This window comes from Vicugna pacos, unplaced genomic scaffold (assembly GCF_048564905.1).
Source record: "Vicugna pacos unplaced genomic scaffold, VicPac4 scaffold_19, whole genome shotgun sequence".
Taxonomy (NCBI): Eukaryota; Metazoa; Chordata; class Mammalia; order Artiodactyla; family Camelidae; genus Vicugna; species Vicugna pacos.
In genome coordinates this window covers 25,815,248-25,840,058 of record NW_027328740.1, presented here as the reverse complement: position 1 = coordinate 25,840,058, position 24,811 = coordinate 25,815,248, and the positions used below count along the sequence as shown (strand labels likewise).

Genomic DNA, 24,811 nt, shown 5'->3' with positions numbered 1-24,811 from the left:
CTGGAAAACAATTAATGCCAATCACGGGGCACACTCCATGGACAGTGGCTGAAACACGACTGTGAGTACCTGTATAACTCCACTTTCCCTGTATTTTCTGGTCTAACTGATGCAGAGGTACAGAGATCCAGGGATGCAGATACCTGTAAACACCCAAAGCCCATCCCTGGGAGCCTGGAAACCAGATAGCCAGGATTTAAATCCCAGCTCTGCCACTTACTAGCTCTGTTACCTTGGCCAAATTACTTACCCTCTGTGTGCCTCAATTTCCACACTGTAAACCTGGGATAACAATCAAATCTTTCTTACTCACTTGTTGTGAAAATTGGAGGATTCATTTCTGTAAAACTCTCAGAAAAGAATGTAGCACATTTTTGGTGCCCAACAAATTTCAATTTAATAAGAAAGTGATTTACAAGTCTCCCATCTAATCATCTTCTGTGTTTCATGACTATTCTGAGTCCCAAAGGAAATCCTTATTTCCCCTCTTATAAACTCTTGAGGAGCACCCTTCTGTTTCAAGCCACCACCTGTTTAATCTGAGGGGGGATTCCCTCCTCCCCACTCCTCTGGTCCATGGGAGACTGCTTCTCCCTTCACACCCCTGACCACTGGCCCACGGCTAGCCCTCCTCACACTAACAGATTGAGGTGTGAGTCCGGGGAGACAAGCAGGGCATATGAAAGCTTTCCTTCCCCTCCAGTGTTGGCCACCCTTAGGAAGCAGCCGGGATGCTCAGTTCCATGGCAAGACAGTCCTGTGCATTATGGGTCAGAATCTCTCAAGGGAATGCTCGCTGTGGACCAGAGTTACCTGGGACTGCGTAAGTCTCTAATTCTGGGACATAGTGTCATGACACTCACTCTCCCACAGCCCTGAATTTCATGGAGAACGTGGCTTCATCAGTAATAAAGGAGACATTTATCGCCTGCCTGTTCTTCTTTGTCATCTCTCAGTTGGCTGCTGGACACAACATGTGTATAAGTATTGGGTCCCCTTAAGCCCCAACATATATGAAGTAACAAAAATTCTGTGGCTTAACATTGGTTCAGGGCGACTGGGTAAATGTCCTGACTCTGCTGATGCTAAATTATGTGTATAGGAACTATGGAACCTCCTCAAATATCTTTCATCATAAAACCAGCTTTTCTTATTTTCCTGTTTCTCAGTAATTGCCAAAGACTATCAAATGATGGCTTCACACCAAACAGCAGTTAAGATTATGAGCCCTCTTGTCATACACACTGTGCTAAACACTTTACATAATTTCTAATTCTCACAATTCTACAAAGCAGAAATGAGTGTCCCCATCTCACAGACGAGGGAAAAACTCAGAAAGAACTGACTCAGGATCACGTAGCTCAGTGGCAGCGCGTGCACGCAAACCCAAGTCAAAACACCACACCCCTTTGTATATGTACCAAATCTCCTACCACCCATTGACACACAGCGGTTGGGATAATACTTAGGGAACTCAGTACACTTTTCAGCTTTAAGGTGCTCCAGAGGCCGCTTCTAGCTCTTTTATAAAATCCCGGCTCACTGGTTTCTAACACTGCAAGAAAAGTCCGATGTTGCAACTGTTTGCACAGGAAGTCTGAAATGTTCACAGCGAGATGATAGAATAAAACTAAGACATAAGCAGAATAATAGTTCCAGGTAGTCAGACATAATGGACATTGTGCTACCCTGAAGCACTAAGCAAAGGAATCAAAAAAAAAAAAAACACGTTGTTTAAGACTTCCTTTACAAACAGGAAAGTTAAGACTGTAAGAAGGTGTAACAGCGCCACCTATGGCTTAAAAGGCCTTCCTGGTTGCCTGGAAAGGTGCAACACAAAAATTGCCTGTGGATCAGAAACAAGAATCAGATAACTAAAAGCTTATGTAGCACATACTGCTCTCCTAGTCCTCATGTCTTGCACTGTAGCAAAAACCAACAGACCTGTACTAGGCCTATATTCATAAAAGTCATGTCTGTATTTTTCCAACAGGAGGTAATCTAAGTATCTTGCAAAATACTTCTCAAAGAGCCAGGAAATCATAGAAGTGTATTGAAATACAAAAACATTTATTTACATATTAAAACAGCATGAGCTTTTTTCTATTAAAAAAGCTGACATGTCAAATCAATGTTTTGATATTTTAAAACCTATTAAGAGTGCATAAAAATAAATCAAAATTTTCTTTAATCACAAAAGAGAGAAGCTTATTCCCTGAAAATGATCAATGTGGATTTTTCTAAACTTAATGCTTCTGGTCAGAGTCCTACGAATTTAAATGTCTGAGTGTATAGTTACACGGCAGCATGAACACTGAGTTGTAACAATACACATTCTGTGTAAATAATCTTCAAGGTCGTCTGCTTAAGTCAATTTAACTAGTCCCTGTCTCAATAGAATGATACAGATTTCATTAAAACTTCATACTGCACGCACACACACACACAAAACCCTGAATCCTTGTTACTTTAAGCCACATTCATATATATCCATATTGAATATGCATCAGAAACAAGCCACCCTCTTTAGTATTCACAGTTGATCCTTCTAAACTATCTGTCATTGTGACAGCACATTTTTACTAAGCAGCTCTTGGATGCTTTGTATACAAGGCGTCTACCTCTCACAGTCAGACATGGTAAACGGCATCACTCAAATTTCACAAATGAGGAAATATACTTAAGCCATGGAAACAACGTACATATTTATCATCAGGAAAGAAAAGAGTAAAGATTTTACTTTCAATATGCACTGACAAACTTTTCCTCCATACTAAGACTACATACATAAAACAAATTCAGTCATTGTAAATTATTCTGTCAATAAGCACCACTAGAGAAAAACAAGCAACATCATTAGCAATGATTGGACTTTCAAAGCCCACTCCTATTTTGCACTATAATCATTTTTAATGTTTTGTTTTTAGTGCTTACATAGCACTAATATAAAGAAAACATAAACTATTTAAGTCATTACCTGAGAATGCAACATTTGTGAAAATGTACAATTTTAATTTATGCCGCTCTGTCTCACATTCTCACTGGTGTCTCTCCTTTGAAGGCCTCATCAGGCTGAGATCGCCAAAATCGGTCATTTATGGACTCACAGGAGTTCGGGAAACCACTCAACGGGAGGCTGATCAGAGGAGAAATTGAGAATGCATCCTGTGCAGCCTGGGTTCCAGCACCGAGCTAGGCACCGCCAGCTGCGTTTGATTTGGGACAAGCTGCCCACCTCTCAATCCCTCAGCTGCAAAAAGGAGACATTGATACCTACCGTCAAACACCTGCTTTGAAGTAAAACATGAGAAAAACAGTTTAGCCTTTGGTAGGTGTCCACTCACAGCAAGCTTGGTCATTATGATGATGAGGATTACTTTTAATAAGTTAAGCTAGACCAAAAATTAGAAATCACCATAAAGGAGAAACATTTTAACTCAATAAGCATTTCCTTTTGAATGGATTGATAAAAGTTCTAATGATTTTTTTAATAAACCAAATTTTGTCCATTAATTTTAGATTTACCGGTTTATGGACAAGTCTCCAAAAAAAGAATTAGAGGCCTCTAACCTCTGAATACTAAGAAAGTAAAGTTTAAAAAAATTATGGGGGAGAGTATACCTCAGTTGAGAGAGTATGTGCTCAGCACGCATGAGGCCCTCAGTTCAGTCCCCAGTAACTCCATTTAAAAACTTTTATTTAAAGAAAAGGAGAATTAAAGGAAAAAGATGGAGGACTACAGAATTTTTTTAGAGAATCCACTCAGATTTAAGATGGGGAAAAAATATCCATTTCTCACAGGAAATCTTGAGAACTATGTAAACCGGATCTGAGTTGTCTAGTCTTTAACATTATTCATGAATTCATATTACCAAGTCTTAAAACTACCTGATAACCCACAGTGGTGATAGTGATCATAAAACCTGACAATACGGATCGAACTCCGGCTAGGACTGCTCTGTTCTGACATCTCTGCCCCTGAGGCCTCACCAGGCTGAGAGCACTAAAATTTGTCATTCATGAGCATCTCGTGTAAGTCTTCCACTTGTGCTTCTCAGTCTCCTCTCACCAGCCCCTGTGAGGGAAGCACTGTTATCATCTTCCCCACACGCAGATAAGGTCACTGAGGTACAGAAACTAAACCTGCTCCAGGTCACATCGGCATTAAAGGACGTCTGTATTTCTGCTGTTTTGCGGTTGACAAAGGAATCTGAGATATCAATACAAGATAGACTGTTAAATAATCAAGTCTGTCAGCTCTTCACCTCAAAGAGCAGATACTATAAATTCCTGATGTAGGATGAGGCTGCTGCCACAAAATGACTCAGCTAGAAATTAATATCCAAGATGAAGCAGCGGATACACATAAATATTCATGACTGTCAACTCCTCTCACGGGTCTTGGCCCTTCACTGCCTGAATGGGGGTGAAATCCCCACCCGTGTCTGGGAGGGTAGCGCGGCTCTTCCAAGTCTCACCCAGGCTTCACAGGCTGTTTCCCCCTACAGACTGTCCTAAATGATTAAAAAGCTCACAAGATTTTTACACCAGCCAAAACTGAAAGACATTTCTGCATATGAAGCACTTTCTCAGGCTTAAACCATTTTTGCCTACACTCAGCAAGGGGGAAAAAAGAAACATGACTCTGCAAAGTCTCTTAGCCTTACCACTCACAGGATTTGAATGGTCTCAGCACAAGATGACCCTTCACATTACAGGATGAGAACAAAATAAAGCTGCCCCAACAACAAGCACTCCCAGAGACAGCGCTCAGCAGTCTTCTGCACACTCACGGTTGTGCAGCCCTCACCACCATCTATTTCCAGAACACTTCATCACCCCAATAGAACACCCCTGTCACTAGCAGTCACTCCACAACCCCCCTCCACCCAGCCCCTTGCAACCATCATCTGCTCTCTGCCACTGCATGAGCCAATTCTGGGCATTTCTAAGATCACTGAAATCAACAATATGTGGCTGTTTGTGTCTGGTTCCTTTCAGTTAACGTGCTGTTATCAAGGCTTTCCCATGTTGAAGTGGTATCAGCATGTCTCTTTTTTTTTGAAAATGTTAAACTTTATTAGAAGGTGGTAAATACTATCAAAAATAGTAGAGTGGGGTATAAGGGGTGGGGTTTCAAAGGGAAAAGGCCGGGTTGAGCAGTCAGGGTGGACTACCCAGAGCAGATGGCTTTTTTCATATTCCCCTTTATTTATTTTTTCTTTTTTATTCACTCTTATGTCTGAATAATATTCCACTAAATGGAGATACTACATTTTGTTCTTTCATTCAGCAGCTATATATGGATGAGGTCCAGAAGAATGAGTGTAAGTGGTGGCTAGCAGGGATGGCATTTAAGCAAAGGGCAAGATGTGCTTTCAAAAAAAAAAGTGAACAATCAGAGGCACAAGGAAATTCAGCGCGTTTCTGAGAAAGTGCATGGTTGCTTCAGTAGGACTGCCATGCAGGGCTGTGGGGGATAGTGACAGGAGACACAGTGAGGGAGTCACCTGAGAATATTCCCCACTGCAAGCAGCTCAGCCAATTCTCCTCCCTCATCCTGTATTTTAGAGACATTTTTGCTAGCTTTTCTCTTATTTCAAGTAACAGTACTTTAGTTACACATCTGATCATCTGCATCAGACCACATTAGCTCCAAGCCACAGAAAATCATTCACTGACCGGAGCAGCTCCAAGACATAACATTGATGGACCAGGGAGTCCTGCAGCATCCCATCCTGCAGGCACAAACCACACATGTTCCCTGGTGATGTCCGGAAAGTAAAATGCATGGAAATATCTCACTGCTGCTGCACGACATCTGCCCACAAATTGCCCCCAAATCATGCTGGCACAGCACTACTCAACCCTCGCACTACCCAAAAAAAAAAAAAAAGAGAGAGAGAAAAGAAAAGAAAAGAGAAGAAAAGAAAAGAAAAGAAAAGAAAAGAAAAGAAAAGAAAAGAAAAGAATAAAGCTAAGAAAGCAAATTTAGGCTCTTCCATTGAAAACCAGCCACCATCACTGCCAGTATCTGAGCTGGAATGATCCTGACTTCAAAAACCACTGTGCAGTTACTATTCAAATGTGACAGACATATATGTATTTCACTTAGATGATATTAAAATAGGATTTTTCTTTTCAAAATTTCCAGTTGCAACAATAGCACAAGAAAGTTTATGTTTCATTTTTTAAAAAAAATCAATTATTTTCCACTTTGTTAATTTTGAATCTATTATTATTTTATAAAGGGAGCTATGCTGCAGATTATAAACCAAATATCTGGCTTCTGCAAACAAGACCTATATGACTTCACTATTTCAGAGCAAGCTTTAATGATGCTTTCAAATTGGGGGCGCTCACTAACAGCTCTTTAAATACTGTCAAAGATGTGCTATTATGTAATGCAAAGGGTCTACCTACACATCAACTCAGAAACCAAAGAAACTACACGAAAGCCTTAGTTTATCATTTTAAAATATTCCTATTATTTTGAATATTAAATTTCTTAAAGATAAGATATTTTTTGAGAAAGACATCAGTTGTATTAAATTTCCTCTCACCAAGAAAGCAATCTTTATCAAGAATTACTACCCCTATGAAAATCCAAAAGACAGGACGTTTCTAGCTAAGTTAACTTACAGATCTCAACACAAGCCTAAATCCTATCTGCTCTCACTTGAACGAGCCCAGCAAAGTCCTGGGCTACTCTGGAACTTAGCTCTTCTGTTCCATATGTTGGCAGAGCTAAGATCATCACACAAGGCAGGGAAGGAGAGAAGAGGTAAGTCCACCTGGCGGCCTCCATCTGTTTACTTCCAGCCACAAGGTGTCGCTAGAGCGACCCCGCTAACAAGCCCTCCACACAAGGAAACCCGGCATCCACTCTGCCCCTGCGGTCCCCAAGCAGTCCCGACGCCCCTCTCCCACTGGTGGCCTCCGAGCCTGTGAATGGTCTTCTAATGACCCTCCCAGTTGGTGACACCCTCCCCCTCTTCCCCGCTACACACACACACACACACACACACACACACACAGCCAAGGCAGCCTTCCCAAAGCACAAATTTGATTACATCTCCCCCACTTCAAACCCATCAGAGGCTCCCTGGTAGAGTTCTAGCCCCACCCCCGACCCTGCTTGTCCATCCTCACCTCAGTACCAGGTCCCCAGTGACCTCAGGGGCCCCGTGACCTGCTGCTACTTCCCACTAGCCTCCAGGCTCATTTTAACTGTTTGTCAAGGAAGTCTTCCTTCCCTCCAACCTCCGCACTTTGGATTAGGTGCCCTGCTGTGTTAATAAAACATTTTAATCTAAGTCAACTTCTGACACTGCTAAGCTCTCAAGAAGCAAGTACATTTTGCTTACTACTGTGGGTCCACCCCCTCTCCCCTAGACACTCAGAATTGCGTGTTTTGTGAATAAAAGAATGAAGGGGTGGGACTCAAAAGGACAGGCAGAGCTGCTCTCCTAAGGGTCACTTCCTGCTGACAACCTTCACTGCCTCTTCTGTGTCAGTTCTAGTAAAAACCAAGCTCCTCCAAAGCCCTCCACCCCTAGGCCCTCTCCAGTGTCCTTCAAAGCAGGGTCACCCACCACCCTGGACCACACAGGGCAGTCTCCCCGAGTCCCCACCCCACAAGCCTCCAGGCCTCTACCCGGGCTGCTCCTGCCACCTGAGTCACCCTCTTGATTCCTTCCCCTGGCTGACTCTTACTCTGTCCCCAGAACTGAATGTAGAGCCAATTTCTTCCAGGAAGTCCTCCCTGATGATGTCCTTTAGCTCTTGGCTGGGCTCCATCTACAGCAGCACTGCTTGGCGACCAACTGGTATTTGTCCACCTGCTCTTATGAGACCATGACCTCTTGGAGGCCACGTGGGAAAAAGGAGTGAGGTGACAAGAGGGGTGGGAAGAGCAAACAGGAAAGTCGCAGCTCAAGTCCCAAATTCAAGGATTCTGTCTCAGATAAAAAGAATAAACTGTTTCATACGTGTGTCATTTGGCTATGATTTTTGTGGCTCATGGAAAACAAGAGCTTGGTGTTCAAGCCTGAAATCCAAGTTACATGCAAAGAAATGTATATATTCATATCCAAAGGAAACCAGAGCTGCTCAACAACACTTTGCAGTTAAAATCCAAAGGAACTTTGATAAAGGCAATCTCCCTCTCTCTCTTTATTTTTATTTATTTATTTTTTTTGGTATCATATAGTTTTAGAAGTATTTGTATAACTAAGTGATGGCTACAGCCTATGATTCTGCACTGGAGTGTTTGGGGCTAAGGAAGCCCAGATTACATGCACTGTGTAAATGCAATCACACCAACAAAATGACAGGCGCCCTAGTGGCTGAGCTGAAGTTCCAAAGCAGAGAACCTTATGTTGGAAGACAGCTCTCAGTAGAAAGTAAGAAATGCAATGTTCTGTACTCAATTTCATTAGCTTTATGAGCCATTAACAGATAGTATGTCTTGTCTAATGAAACCCCAAAATATATTGTCATCTTCGATTTTCTCCATCTGACTGTTTTATGCTAAATTTGGATATCAAACCCTCACTCCATACGGAAAGCTCAGGCCTTAGCTGCAGCACAGTTACATCCCGTGGAAGAAAGCCGATCAAGGGAGAACAGGAGAGTTTCCCTTCAGAAGCTGCTAAGTGTGGTTTTGCACATGTATGTCATTTACAACCACGCCATCGTCAAAGGAGTAAGACCTTACATCTGTGGGGCAAAAAGCACTGCGGTGGTTCTGAACCATGAAAGAACACTGAGCTTTGTGCAACAGTCCTGAGGCACTTAAAGCGTACTTTCTCTGAAAGGCTCCGAAACTGACTCACTTCACCATTTCAGGTACAACCGGAATTAGTAGAGAGAACATGCCCTTGAAGTCTGACAAGGCCCTGCTGGATTCCTGCTACAGCATTTACTAGCTGCTAAATGAACCAATTCCTTAAACCTCTGAGGAGGCTTCCCAATCTTCAAAACGGGGCTGCCACCGCCCACTTGGGAGGCATGGATGTGAATGCAACACGCAAGTAGGGCGGCCGACTGGTACGTGACACGGGGCCTGGCTAGTTTCCCTCCGCTGCCCTTCTCCCCCTTTAAACTTGCACTGTTCCCACTGGTAAGGGTGAAGCCCCAGGAACAGACTGCCCGATTCTTCTGTATATCCCCGGATACATACCTTACCCTTAGGAGGTCAGAAAAACAACTGCCTCCTCCCCAGTCACTATCAATATTCTTAAGAGTCTGGGTTTTTTTAACTCTATGTTTCAGGGAGACTATTCAAGAATTGTTCAACCACCGTTCTCCAGGTTGGCTCCTCTCCCAACGCCCATCCCTTCTTACCTCAAATCTTCTGTCTGATTGCCTTTTGTTCGTGGGAAAGAGAGTCCGCTAGGGTGCGGACTCCCTAGGCCTCCCTCCCTTCATCACAGGAGAGTGTGACTACATTCTCCCAACTCCCCACTCCGACTCCAGCTTCTGAGGAGTTTCCCCTTCTGGACCCTGCAGCTTCTGGATCGTCCCAAGACGCGCACACGTGGCCAAAACCCTCTCTTCAGATTTCTTCCTGTGTGGCCCTGCCCACCCCCCAGAACCTTAAGGATAAATGCCATTGCTCTGAAAATCACAAACGCCGCTGACTGACACACCAAAGCTGCATGGTCCGGGCTTTCCTCCAAACCAGGCACAGACCTGCCCCCCCTCAGACAGTCTGCACCTCTTGAGATGAGCTGATCCACTTGCACGGCTGTGAACACCAGCTAAGAATGACGAATCCCAATGTGTATCTCTAGTCCGGCTCCTTCACCTGAGCCCCAGGCTCATAGACACGAGTGCCTCTTGGAAGTCCTAACTTGGATGACAAATGGCATCTTAAAAATGCCATATGTCAAAAAAAAAGGCCTTATGTCCACCATTTACTCTAGACTTCGATTCCTGGCAGGTACCTCCCAGGCTCCCCATTTTAGTAACAGCCCCAGCACCCACCTAGGTGTTTGAGGTCACATTCAATTTCCACTGTTCCCTCCACCTGGCCCTGCCCTGGAATCAGTCTTGTTATTTCTGTCGCTAAGCCAGTCTCAAGTCTGGTTCTGCAGGGAGCACGATGGAAACCCACAAGCTCACAGCAAGGTGCACTGAGTCACAGTCCTCCGAATGGAGTTCCCTGGAGGGGGAGGCATCTCCTGCTGCCAGTCACCTCAGAAGGCACTGGATTCTCACAAAGAAGGACCAGAAAAAGGACTCAAGGATCTCCCGTGATCTGAGGTTTGAAGGGCCCGAAGTCTGGGGGAGCTCCTAGTTAGCTGACACTCCTGTCAGTGAGCAGATGAGGATGGTAGGAACCCAGGCAAGTCTGTTCTCGCTCCGACCCCTTTTCTCTCGGGAGCCATGGGAAAGGCCAGTTTCCAGGGCACAGACCGGCCATCACAGATCCCAGCCTGCATTTGCCAACCCAGACAGCCTAGACTCCTACTTGCGACTCTTACTTCTGTTCTGTTCCCCCCCAGAATGTGATGGACTCTTTCAGAAAGTCTGGACTGTCTCAAGCGAGACCAAGTCAGTGAAGGATGAAGTGTCCACATTTGGACCAGAGCATGAAAGGAGAAACAAGGCCTCATGTCCAGCATGACGGTGGTGGCCAAGCCCTTTCCCTGGGTGAGATGAACCAGGGTCGGGGTGAGAATGCAAGGTCCCTTCACGGCTGACAGGGGTGTTGGAGACTCACTACCGCAAAATAACCACACGGCCGTCAGTGGTGGACATCAGCTGCAACAGACACAGAGTCAGCTATTTACTGCCAAAAAGGGGTAAAAGTAAAGGCCGGTGCAGGGAGGCCTGCACGGCTGCTGAGGCAAACCACAGACCTGGCTCTGAATGCCCACTGGCTGAAGCAGAGAGGAAGCTACGGTCCCCTTTAGCGGTCCCTGTGTCCACCAGATCCAAGTGAACCAGTTACGTAGGACAAGGCAATGTTTTCCTGATACTTAGAAAAACCAGCCTCATAAAGGGAACAAAAGAGTGGCATGGTTTTAGGCCCGCTCCTGCCCCTCTATGAATGCAAAGTAAAGTAAATGGCACTGGGAAGGTGAATGCAAAAAAAAAAACAAAAAACAAAAAACCGGTGACTGCTTCCTCCAACAGCGTCCCCTGCAGCTGCTCACCCCCGAGCCGGCCACTTCCTCACCAGTGACCGCCGGCCAGGAAGCGCCGTCACGCACGTCACACAGCGACAGCCAGGAACCTCGTGCCGAGCACGTTTGTGTAAAAGCCAGAATCAAGCAAGGTGCTGCAGAATTTGACTTTCCAAGTTTAAATACTCCATGAAAAAAATCCCTCAGCAGCCGCCTAAATCAATTCGCATCTCACTTCTTCAAAACAAATAAACAAAATTAGTAAGAGAGCATTTGTTACCAAATATAAGGACGAACTAACAGGTTCCTCAAAGCAAGGACTTTAACAGATATCAAACTCCAGTGGGTGATGTGCTAACATAGCAAAAATTCCAAAAAAGTAGAAAATAAGATGACTAGGATAATATACGAATCATGGCAACTGTTAAGTTTTTGCTTTTTATAGCGATGGAGACGGCACAGAGGGCGATCTGGCTATTCCAATGCAGGGTGTGCACAGCCCACATTTTCAGACCCAACAACATGCTCACGGGGTGGTATAAGGGAAAAAGGAAAATAGAAAAAGGAATAGAGGAACAGCCAAAATTAGAAACACACGAGAACAAAAATGACTTTGACAGCATTTACAAGAAATTACGTCAGTGTGATGAGGACAGGGACGCAGGGACGGTGAGACCCACCCTCACCTCCTGATCCAGGGAAGGCAGGGGCCTGAGGGGAGCGATGCTGCCGGGGGACCCCAACGTGGTCAGCGCCCCAAACCAAAACTTCACCTAGATGCGTGTAGACAGCTTTTGAGCTACAAAATGTGGTCGCATTTCAAGCTGGACAACTTTACTCACTCCCACCAAGAGGAACAGGGGAGAATTAGGTTCTGCTCCTGAACCAAAGCATTGTTTAAAAAATTAATGACTGTGTAATAGTAAAAGCAACAATGGAGTAAAAGTCACTGGAGGAGAACGTGCTTGACCCGAGCTCACTGGCCACGTTATCTCACTGACGTTCAGATGCTGGCTGAGCCCTTATGGTACCAGAACAGACAGACCCACCAGGAGGGAGGTTTAATGCGCTGCTGTATTTTGATGCCGGCAGCCATGCCTGGTACACGAGGTTCTGGGTAAACAATGGTGACAGTGTCAACCACTATGGGCTAAGCACACATCCAGCTACTCCGCCAAATCCCAAGGGCAGACTTCAAAAGGCAAAAACAAGCTGGCATTCTCTGTTGGCTCTGCAGAATCAGAGCCAAGCAGTTGCTGAGCAAAAATGTCACCAGTGCCTCCTATGACAAAATAGGAGGCACTGGCGTGGGGCTGGGGCAGGGCTCCAGGCTTCCACTGATCACCCACCAGTCTGTCCAGGGGGTGAAGGAGGTCCCTGCTTTCATTGCACCGATGCACCTACCTTGAATGACGCCTTAGGACTCAACAGGAGGTGACAGGTGAGGTGAACGGAGCCAGCCTTGGTGTAGCACGGTTCTGGCAGCTATGCCCTCAGCAGTGCCCAGTTTCCTAAACCTGACACCTCATCTCCAAGGAGCAGAAGTGTAGTGTGGGCATGTAGATCACAGGGCCCTGTGAGGACAAGTACAGATCATGGCCACGACATGCCTCTCCCCTTCCTTAAGCCATAGAGGAATGTCCGGGGAGGAAGTGAAAATTATTCCAGAGCCTGCCAGGCACCACACGCAGGTGGGACACGGATCCCCTGTGTCTGTCATTCACAGGACTGGTGTGGATTTTCTTTTTATCAATTCTCTGGCATCTTCTCCTCCATCTTACCAACAACAAGAAAGTAGAATCTGACCTTAGAATCACAGAGAATCACAGAGCCCCTCCTGCACAGCGGGCCCGGCAGCACGTACCATGTCCTCCGACCGTCACCTGTGGGACCGCCATGAGCGCTCTCCAGACTCAAGGCCCGAGGCCGTAGGCCGGGGGGACACAGCTCACCTCACTCTCCCCAGTAAAGGGGGACCACCTCTCGGCAAAGACGTCTCACCCTCTTCTGCCCGAGGGACAGCTTGAAAGATACACAGGGAAACATAGTAGAGGGTGAGGGGTTAGGCAGCCCAGAAGTGATCGTCTGCACTTCCAAGGCAGAGTGGGGCCTTTGACCTAATCACAGGGACAAAGTGAGGACGAATTTTTCCCTGCTGTGTCCCATACACCGTGACACGCCTTTCCCTGCGTAAGGAGCTAATTCGGAAGCCCCTGGCAGTGTTTCTGATGTCCTAACTTGGCATGGTGGCTGTCAGGCAGGGGAGAGGGCCTGAGCCGTGCTGGTGCTGGGCCTGGGAGGCAGGAGACATCGGCTCCACCCTGAGCTCAACCAGCACCTCATTCTGCGTCTCGGGATTCAGAGTCTCATTTATAAGCAAAGGGATGAAACTGTCCCAGGACAGGCTGTCCAACAGGAATGAAATGAGAGTCATGTAAATAACGTTTCCCAGTTGCCACGTTTAAAATGTAACAAAAAAAAAACCAAGTAACTGATTTTAAGAACAGACCTTACTTATTCTACTGTATGTAAAATACTATCATTTTGACGTGTAATCAATATAGAAAGTAACAAGATAGTTTATATTCTTTTTACTAGACAAGTTTCAGCGTCTGATGTGCATTTGACCTACAGCACATCTCAGCTCAGACCGGCCTCCTCCCCAGCACTACTAACATCAGTAGCTGTGGCTACTCTATTGGACAGCAACTCCAGGGGTCCCCCCAAGTGTCCTGGCTGAAAAGGGGGAGTAAGTGTCCACACTAACCCTAAAAGGATCTCTCTGAAACAAAGGCGGATTTAGTTTTAAACGTCTGAAAACCGGCGGGCTACACCTCCTTCCCGCCTTGGCTACAAGAAAGCCCTCCTCCTTGATGATCCCATTCTGGATGTAAGGAAGCAATCTGTCACACAGCCAGGGTGGCCCGGCCTTCAGGTTGACTTGCCTGCTGTCTGTGTCCAGTCCCACGAAGTCCTCCTTCTCAAATAGGATGTAGAGGAGGGGGGTCTTCTCCCCAGAATTTTCGGGGTCCCCATCCAGCCACTTGGACTTGGGCAAGATGAAGAGTGACTCAGTGAAGTCTTCGATCCTCTTCTCCACCACCCGCAGTCCTCGTAGATTGAAGGCCACGTCGGTGTGCGGCTGCTCGGCCACCTCCCCATACAGCATAAAGACAAAGAGCTGAGAGTCGTAGAGCGTGGTGCCATACAGCTCCTCTGTGCGTGGAGCTTCTAGAAGGTCTTGGCCAAGAGGCAGTCAGTAATGGTGACAAGGCCCATGACATTGCGGTGGGTCTGGAAGTCACTCCATCCATTCTCGGGCGCATAGAGATACCTATAGTAGATAAAGAGTGCCCACTGGGAGCCGCACGGTCTGATCTGGCTCACCAAGGAGATTCCATTATAGATGCAAAAGAAATTCTCTAAGATGATCCCCACAGGTTGGACCACAATCGGGAGAGTCTGGTGGTCCTCAGCGCACTGCACGTAGTCAGGGGTGTTCATGTTGCAGGCCCTGCCGAGAAGGGAGGGTAAATCGATGTACATACTGTGCTGTGGGCTGCGGGCCTCACTGGGATGCGGCGACCTGGTGTGCACCAGCCAGAAGGCAAGGGAAGTCCAAGCAAATCGGGGATAATTTTGTCCTCAGCATCTGCACATGGCTACTGAAGCTCAGATCACATTACCCAGCTTTTGGTCTAGGCTTCCATCCCCTGCAGAAAAGGATCATTTCTTGTTTTCTGTTTCCAAGCACCTAGGCAGGCCCTGATGCAAAGTCGGTGCTCAAAACTGCTGAATAAATGAATGAATAAAGGAACTGCTTCCCCACCCCTCAGCAGGATATAATGCAAAGAACCATAGTAGGATCAAAATATCTGGATTTCAACGCCAATTTATTTGAACTCCTAAGGTGCAGAATAATGGGTAAGAAAACTTGCTTTGGGGAGGAGGGTACAGTTCAGTGGTAGAGCACGTGCTTAGCATGTTCAAGGACCTAGGCTCAATCCTCAGTACCTCATTTTAGAAAAATGAAACAAATAAATAAACTTAATTAACCCCCTCAAAAAATATTTTCTCCATTCAAAATTCAAAAAAAACCACGTTGCAATTGACACAACATTGTAAACTTGACTATACTTCAATTAAAAAAAAACTTCTTGCCTTACAAGAATATATCTGGATTATGGAAGTTTGCAAATGTAAAATGCCTAGGGTACCACCTGCATAAGAAGAAGGAACTGTACAAATGTACTATCCCTCATTTATGAGCTATTTTTCCCTTGGGGAGATTATAACCTCTCAGAGATATTTTTCTCATATTAAAAAAAAAAAAAAGAAAACATTACCTGATTCTCCATACTGCTGAAGAATCAGATAACCCTATGAAAGCATCTGACCCACAGAGTTTATTCAATAAATGTTTGTTGAATTAATGAATAAACAAGCAAAGTGAATGCTGCTCCCTGCCACAGACCATCATAATGGTACTGCTTGGAAATGCCAAGCCCACGTTCCACCCAAATCTTCACTAACCACGTGGGTGACCTGGGCAGACCTGTGTGCTTCTCTCAACACCAGTTTATTCATAAGTAGAAATGAGGGCAATAACACAAACCTAAAAGGGTTAGTGAGTCACGAATGAATAGTACCCCAACTTTGCAAGATGGAACTATTAAAGAAAATTGGGCAAAGAGTCCATAGGCCCTCTCCATATTATCTCTTACAACTACATGGGAATCTACATTACATCTAAAAATAAAAAGTCTATTATTTTAAAGAGGCTATTGAGTTTAAATCAGCTCACCGTCTCAAATAAGGAACACACAGTACAAATAAGAGAATGCGCAGCCCATGAGATGCACTCAGTAAATATTCCCACTGAACCCACTGGTCCCTCCAAATTCAGAGCATGAGGATGTGTCCTCTTGGCCAGAGGCCACTGCACCTGAAGCTAAAAAAGCTAATGGTCCCCACTTTCAAAAGCCCCTGCCACCAACCTAGGTCTAATTTTGTATTTGTAATTTTTTTTCTTTTTATAAAATAGAAATCCCCAATTGCATAGCCCTCAGGTCACCAAAACCTGACCACAGAGATCATGATGGCAACCCTCCTTGGTGAAACAATAAAATGAAAAGCCATTTCCACAAGACCTGTGTGTAAATCTACTAGGGAACTTCATCCTGGACTGAGAGGAAGAGGACTGGGGAGGAGGGGGCAATCTGAGGCACACAGACCCATGGGCCACCTGTCCCACGATGGACATTACACTCAACCCTCACCCTCCAGGAACTTCAAAATACACACAGACAGAGTGATGTGGACAATATATATGTATTTTTAAAGAAATTCCGACTCTCTAGCAGGTCTTGTATCTACCGAGACACAAATGGCTTATGTGTATAATGTTTCACAAAAGCCTTAAAACATTACCACCCCAACTTGACACATTAAGAAACTAGGGATAGAGGTTTATCACATTGTGCAAGATTAGAGAGATGCCACATCAGACACTGTATTTAAACCCAAGCCTTTGCTCCAGTGCTCACACAAGAAAGTGTGGCATACTGCCCCTTTCCTGCCCTCTCCCTGCAATAAATCTCTGAAGAGTCTTTTCTGTGCCACGTGGAATCACAATCACGTCAATTTACCACAAAGAGCTATGTGACTCCTTGGAGGACGTGTCAAAATCTAAAGGGTTGTGATGGGAGGAGAGATTTGAATTTTCTGTTTCTCAAAGGAAACATGGCTTTAAAAGAAACTGAAAAGCACTTATCTAGTCTAAGCCCTCATTGTGCAGAGAAGGAAATGGAGGCTCAGAAGAGATGAGGAAAGGGACTTATTAACAAATATTGCCTCAGTGCAACACCAAGCCAGCCCTGGGCCCTTCTGGGGGAGTACCTGGAAGGCCCAGGAAAATGATTGTTAGAAAAAGGAAAGAGAAGAAGCATACAAGGCCCTGTCTCTACACCACCATACCATGAAGTTCCACCAAATTATCCAGTATTGGGTGCAGCCAAAATTTAGGTGGGCTAAAGAGGTTATAGAAACCTGGAAGTCTCAACCATAGTGGAAATTCCAACATTTACTGTTTTTTTCCAAGTTCAAGCATCAGTTCAGTGGGCGCTCCATACGAGGGACTACACGAGGCCTGGAGTTCTCCCAAATACAGATCTCTATTATCACGTGTGCAAACCACACACAGGCCCACCAGAAGAAAAACGCCCACACATAAGATGGAACTACTGAAACAGAAAAGAGCCAACCAGCATATATTGCTAGCAAAAACGGTGCTGCTAGATATAGACTCATGGACATAGAAAGCAAACTGTTGTTAGCAGGCAGGAAAGGGAGGATTAACAGATACACATTAATAAATATAAACTAAATGACAAGGACCTACTATATAGCACAGGGTACTATTTTCAATTTCTTGTAATGAGTTGTACTAAAAACAATCTGAAAAACATTTATATACATATGCATAAGCTTATAACTGAATCTCTGCTGTACATCTGAAGCTAACATGGTAAATTTACAACACTTCAATAAAAAATAATTTTATATAATAAGTAAAAATAAAAGCAACGCCATAAAAAAAAAAGTAAAAGAACACGGTAATCCCCTTAGCTGTAGGTGGTGGAGAACTCTGCAAGCACCAAGTCCACTCGAATACTCCAGCACTGGCGGTCACTCATTCTAACCATCAGAGAATCACTTGGCTTCTACGAGGTTACTTTTCTCTTCAGTGAAAGGCTACAGTTGCATCTAATGATGTATTGAATCTCATCATTCACAAACCCAAGATTTCCCATAGGCCTGGCTCTGGACAGATGAAAAGATAGGGTCCCAGATATATTCGTGTGTAGAAGAAGTTTATGCCATAAAGACATTAATTCTTCCTGCTTTGATAGACAGATTCATTGCAATTCTGATTAGAATTCCTCCCAGATATTTCATGGAATGTAACAAGTTAATTTATGGTCAGGAACAGCCAAGAAACTTCTTTAGAACCACCACTGGGAAGGGGTGGATAGGTCATGCATTTCAACTGGTCTTTCTGATGTGATGAAAACGTTCTGGAATAATAATGGTTGCACAAATGTGAATATGCTAAAAGCTGCTGAATTGTAACATTCAAGTGGGTGGACTTCATGGTGTGTGAACAATATCACAATAAAGCTGTTATATGAAAAAATCCTTCTTGCCAATTATTTTTCCCTCTATACTACTAGTCTGTCCCACAATTTAATTAAAACAAACAAACAAAAAAAAACAAAACAAACCAGATTTTGCCAGGAGCTCTTTAGGAGTGCAATGTCCCTGGGTCTCCAACGCCTCAGGTTGTGCTGTTCCTGTTAACACACAATAGCTGGGCTGGACTAGTTAGGGACTATAAGTATCTTTTTAAGATCGACGGTCTCACGTTTCACCCTGGGAGAGTGAATGATGGAGGATGAGACAGCCTCATGCCTTCAGCTCATTTTTAACTGAACCAAGCCCTGCTTTCACCACTGTAATCCCTCTCAGTATAAAAACATGTGACATCAACAAGCACCGCCATCATAACACCTGAAAGTGTTCAAGGTACTTACCTGGGGCAGAAATCCTGATCAAGGAGACAGAAGCTCCCTCAGCACTGCCGCTCCCTTTTCCCGACTCCACCAGGAGAAGCTGGGAGTTACAGCCGCGGGCTCTCAGCCTGGGGAGCAGCGCCCACGCCGCTAATCTGGACCTCAGGGATCGGGAAAGGGAGAGGAAGGCAGCCCCGGGGTCGCGGGGCAGGGAGAGCGGGGTGGGGGACGCGGGCTGCAGCCCCGCTCGGAGGCCAGCCCCAGCCCCAGCCCAAGCCGCCCGCCCCGTCCGGGTGTGCAGACCCCGCCCGCCCGGGACACAGCCCGCCCAGTGGTGGGGACGGGTCGGCGGCCTAGGAGAGGAAGCCCGGGAGGGGAGGACTCGCGGGCGGGAGAGGGGAAGCGGACGCCAGCCGCGGACTGAGGGGAGCCCGGCTGGGCCAAGAGGCGCAGGGGCACACCTGGCCCTGGACAGCTGTGGCCGGGGCGCCGGGGCAGGTGGCGCGGGCAGAGGGGTCTGGCCCGAGCAATCCAGCTGAACACACGCTGACTGGCGCCCTGGGGGGCTGTGACACGCCGACCGCCCTCCCGCAGCCGCCTCACCCCTTTCCCGATATCCCCTCACCTTGCACTTCCACAGCCAGAGGCCCCGGCCCCAGGCAGTAGCCAAAGGCCTACAGGGCGACAGAGCTGAGAAGCCATTGGGGCCGATCCCCGGCTCGGAGCTGGAGCTTCCAACCCGCGGTCCAGCTGGCAGCAACTGCGCATGCGCAGGAGGGCCAGCGATCCGCTCTGGGTCCTGAGAGAGAAGGGGAACCGAGGGAGGGAGAATAGGGGAGGAGGAGGGGAGGCGGGGAAAAGTGGAGGGAGACACATGGACAGGAGGAGCAGAGGGAAGGCAGTTATCTGGAATTGGGAGGGGAGTAACAGAGATGGGGAGAAAGCGTTTTACCTCTTGTGGCACCCCGAAGGAGGCAGCAGTCCTGCCTATACACCCTTCTCTTACCCGTCATTGCCCACAGCTCATATTTTACGTCCCTGGCCCAGCCCTCCAGCTAAGGTCTCTGCAGAAACCCTACGGGTATCATACCCGTTGCCCCCACAAGGAGCTAGGTTTACTGTTGCTCAGGGAACCAAGCACCCGCAGGTGTTGTTTCTCAGAACTACCTTGGGAAGAGTACATATTCCCCTTTTACACGCTGGGAAACAGGCAGGCACGATCTCTGCCTTAGCTCCACTGTCCCAAATGTTGGGCTGGCAGGGAGCGGGAGGTAAAATGTCAGAGCCCCAGAAGGAGCAGACTGCCTGAGTGTTGGTGTAGAGTCCCCATCCCTCCTGGGTAAACCACACCCCAACCTCGGGGAATAATCAAGGGCTCACCGTAGGCCCCTGTGTGTGGGAGAGCTGCCCTCAGTCCCAGTGTCCAACTTGCTAGGTAGGTAGAAGTGTTATTGAGTCCAAATTCATTCTCCTCAGTGCAGGACAGGCCAGTAAGTTGGGAGACCAAGTGTTGGGGCATGGAATAGCAAGTTTCTGTAGACCTAGATGGCAAACTAATGTCCTGGAAAACCATCTCCCCAAGTCACAATTCAGGCTGCTTTCCTATGTGCTTGGTTTTTGCAAACTTCTTGGTGTAGGAATTCCTTCTTGTTAGAATCCTTTGTTCTTGCAGCTATCTCCCTGGGTCAGATCCCTGTAAACCTCCAACAAAACAAACGTTATTTTCTATTCTGCAACGTGTTATCTTTATATGATTGGAAAAGTGTTAAATACCCTTAAAGGTCAGAGCCTTCAGAATAGGCTCTCCTGTATATTTTAGGCTCTAGGCAACATTGTTTTACAAGCAAGAAGAAGCCTAGGAGACAGAGCACAGGGTTAAAGTCAAAGGAACAGATCTAATATGGAGTCAGATTTCTTCTTTTCTATTACTGTGGCAGAAGCCACTTGAGGATTTAAATCCCTTAAAGTTAAAAATAAGTAAAACTTTAAAGGAATTTACATACATTGGTGGGAACTTGCATAGCATATCTGGAAAAGCACACAAAGGATTGTAAACATTGGCATCTCCAGGGAGGCATGTAAGAACAGAGGATGAGGGAAAACTTCTTTCACTTGAGTATTTTTTGCTCTGTTTGAATTTTTTTAACCATATGCATATATTTCTTTTTCAGTTAAAATAAATGTGTAATGGAGCAAAGGAGTAACTAGTTCAGCAAATACAGCAGCCATAGACTCACTGAGTCATCATTTTCGATTTAAGCCAGGAAGCATTGATTGTCTCTCTCCTATGTGCCCAGTGCTGTTTTAAAACATTTTTATATTTTTTTTTATAAAATAATAACATGCTATCCCTCACCCCTGCTCAGGGCTGGTGGGAAACCAACTGAGTTTTTATTGAGTTGTTTTCCAAGGAGTAGAGATGAGTTATAAACAGAACACAACTTCAGGGCAAAACAGGCGGACTGGTTTTCCAGCAGGCCAGATAGCGATGACGGGTTTTCAATAGAGGCGCACAGAGGCTGAGAGAGAAAGCCTCCAGGACCCTACAGAAAGCTGCCCACAGTGCCTTCTCCATGGCACTACTGAAATAGGAAAGAACAAATCTGACTCCATATTAGATCTGTTCCTTTGACTTTAAACATGTGCCCTGTTTCCTAGGCTTAGTCTTGCTGTTTCTGCACCTTTTGTGAAACAATGTTGCCTAGATCCTGAAATATACAGGAGACCCTATTCTCAAGGCTCTGACTTTGAAGGATATTATCACTTTTCCATTCGTATAAAGATAACAAGATACAGAATAGAAAATAACATTTGCTTGTTGGAGGTTTACACGGATCTGACCCAGGTGAAGAGCTGCAAGAACAAAGGATTCTAACAACAAAGAATTCATACACCAAGTTTGCATCAACCAAGCATTCCCGCTTCCCCTTTTTAATATAAGAAGAGCCTGAATTCTGACTTGGGATGATGGTTCTCCAGGACATTGTTCTACCATCTTCTCCACTGGCTTTACAAATTAAAGCCGCTATTTCTTGCCCCAAATCCTTGTCTCCTGATGTGTTGGCCTATAATGCACGAGTAGAACAAGCGTGGACTCGGAAACACAAACATACATTGAAAGTATGCATTTGGTATATTAAATGACCTGCTTCCACTCGTATTCCTGAGGTTTTCTTCTCTTGACCACTCCTACTTTATTTATGAAAAACCTGTCATGTGGACACATTTCCTTCTCTAGCCACTACCCTTCCATGTAAAAACTGATGCCAAGAAGGCAATGGAAGTTGCTAGAAGGTATTACCTGGCCAAAAAAGAGCAGAAGTGGGTTCTGGCTGATGTTCAGGAGCAGGCCGGGGCACCTGACAAGATGTCATAAGTACGGATAGACAGCTGGGCACCAAAGGAGAAGCTTCTAAACTTCCATGAGGGACTTGGATAGGAAGGAACAGTCCCAGACTATAGCTCTGATCCCACCACGAGCTTCCTGGGCAAGGCTGGGCAAGTCATTTAAATTCTCTAGACCCGTGCTGTCCAACACGGGAGCCACCAGCCACATGCAGGATTATGATGTTATTCTGTAGCCAGACAGAATTATAAATAAACACTTTATTGCAAAGGGTCAGCAGGTATAATATTTAAAAACATTATTGGTTATCTTGCCTTAACAAGTTATTTTTGTATGTCTAGCTTTCTGTGGGTTGTAATGCCTGCGACTAATGTTTCCCTTACAGTGAGGTATTTTGAAATTATAAGTTACTGGACACAGTACACTCATATCACAGTTGAAAAAAACTGATTAAATAAGCAAGGTGATCTGACTTAGTAGTTATGAGCAGGGGCTCTGGGGCCAGCCTGCATAAGTATTAATTCTCACTCTCCCTCCAGGGAGTTCTGTGTGAATCTTGGACAAATTATTGTTGCTGTTGTTGTTGTTGTTGTCATTGTCATTGTTATTGTTTGTGCCTCTTTTCCTTACCTTTTAAATAGCGAGGAAAATGTAGACTCTATCCCCTACAGTGTTGGCAGGATTAAATGAGTAAACGTCTGTGCTGCCCACTTCCCTGGGTTTCAGCATTCTCCAGGCAATCAGTGCAAAACACAGTGGCATTCTCCACTGTCTTCGTCAGTCTGGGATTCTGTAACAAATTACCGTGTGTCGGGTGGCTTAAACAACCAGCATATTCCTTATGGTTTGGAGGCTGAGGCTTTCAAGGTCAATGTATCTGGGAGAGGATTGCCAGCTCGAAGATGGCTGTCTTCCCACTATCTTCATGGCCCAGAGAGGAGAGAGAAGCAAGCACTTTGGGGCCCTGTATAAGAACACTAATACCATTCATGAGGGCTCTACTCTCATGACCTCATTTTATCCTACTAATCACCTCCCAAAGGCCCCGCATCCCTATATCATCACCCTGGGAGATGAGGTTTTGACATATGGATTTTGAGGGGATGCATTCAGTCCACACATCGGCTAACTCTCCCAAACATGCAGTCATCAAACCTGTAGCTAATTTCAAAATAATGTTTATATCTCTCTGCCCATTTCCATTCCTACATCTACTAACACTGAAGCCCTGCTACATTTTATTTCTTATTTTCCTTGTGAGGTTTAATTGATTCCTCTAACTCCAAGGATTCGCTCACTCCAGTCTGCTTGACAGCCCTGCCAGGTAGGTCTTCCTTAAAACACCTTCCCACTTCACCTGGTTGTTTTTTAGGTGTAAATGTCAGAATTCTCTCCACACCCCATCCTAGACCTTTAATCCCTTACACTACCACTCACTATGTTATTTTCCTATTACCACTGTAACAAATTCCCATAAGCTTAATAGCTTAAACCAGCACAGACTTATTAGCTTATGGCTGTGGGTGTCAGAGATCCAACACAGTTCTCATTGGGATAAATTCAAGATACCAGCAGGGTTCCTTCCTTCTAGAGGGTCTAGAAGAGAATGTTTCCTTTTTTTTTTCCAGTTTACAGAGGTCACCCACCTTCCTTAGCTTGTGCCCCTCAACTTCCTCCATTTTCATGGTCAGCAGCCTTTCTGAACATTGCTCCATCGCTACACCTCCCTCTGATTTTAAACTCAGCTGGGAAATATCCTCCAATTTAAGGACCCCTGTGATTACATTCAGCCCACCTGGACAATCCAGACTACTCACCCTATTGTCTCATCTCAGGATCCCCTTGTCCCATCCCACTCAGGCAGTATGTATGTGGCTGTGACATTCACCTTGTGTAACATTTCCTCATGAGCAATTTATGGTTCAAGGCACTTATAAGTGACTTTTTGTTTTTCTTCCTTATCCTTTCTACATTCAGTTTGTCTGGTGAGATTATATGAATCCATTTTATTTGTGCCCCTGCACTAATCTATAATAATGTATCATGGGTTTAAAGGCTAACTAATAGACAATTTAGGAGACAGAAATCCTCTAAGATTTTTAATACTAAAATATCTGTCATCCCTTTTGCCATGTACAGTAACATGTCACAGGTGGCTACCCTGTGGCCGGGGAGGGACATGATTCTGCCATCACACTCCCCTCATACTCACCAATGTGCTGATCAACTAACCAAGGATCTATGCTCTCCAATTCACTCACTTCCTCCTCCTTTCCATTGACTATCCTGTTCCCACCGCTTCCTTCATTCACCATATCAGGATTTCATGACCACATTCTCCCCTAAATGAAATGGGTATCTTGCATCTAATGTCTGACAGCTGTTCTTATTGTATATGCACACACTGACCTACACATAATCCCGTCCATCTCTTTATTTTCCTAGAATCTTCCAGAAGAATCAGTTCCATGATGATGATGATGATACTGACAATGATGACAGGGGCCTCTCAAGGATTCTGATAAAGAGGGAATCGATAAAGGGAGGGAATCATTGCAAAATTGCCCCAGAAACAGGCTTAAAGGTAAATAACTCTTATAGTGTTTAATGAAATTGACTAATATTTAACTATTTTTAAGACTTTATATCACTGAATTTAAAATTTTAACGGGAATTTTCATTCACCACTAACCAAGATTCAACTCTGGGACCAAAATCTAAGGATTTCTGTCTTCTAAAAAATTGTCCACTAGCCTTTT

General features: G+C 45.3%; 1 protein-coding gene across 3 annotated transcripts in view; it reads right to left on the bottom strand.

The window, feature by feature from the left end:
* The window catches only part of LOC140693333 (uncharacterized), a 41,762-nt gene that overhangs the window by 11,387 nt on the left and 5,564 nt on the right, over positions 1 to 24,811 (bottom strand). The window contains exons 1-4 of one of the 3 annotated variants that reach the window (XM_072957267.1): positions 22,683 to 22,825; positions 19,332 to 19,505; positions 18,728 to 18,867; positions 18,419 to 18,487 (exon numbers count right to left, since the gene is read on the bottom strand). The exons of 1 other annotated variant lie outside the window; for it this stretch is intronic. In XM_072957267.1, coding sequence (XP_072813368.1) covers positions 18,419 to 18,487; positions 18,728 to 18,867; positions 19,332 to 19,474 — 352 coding nt within the window. In that variant the 5' untranslated portion in view covers positions 19,475 to 19,505; positions 22,683 to 22,825. Of the gene's footprint in view, positions 1 to 18,418; positions 18,488 to 18,727; positions 18,868 to 19,331; positions 19,602 to 22,682; positions 22,826 to 24,811 lie in introns of those variants that run through there. One more of the 3 variants, XR_012069055.1, reaches the window with a different exon arrangement.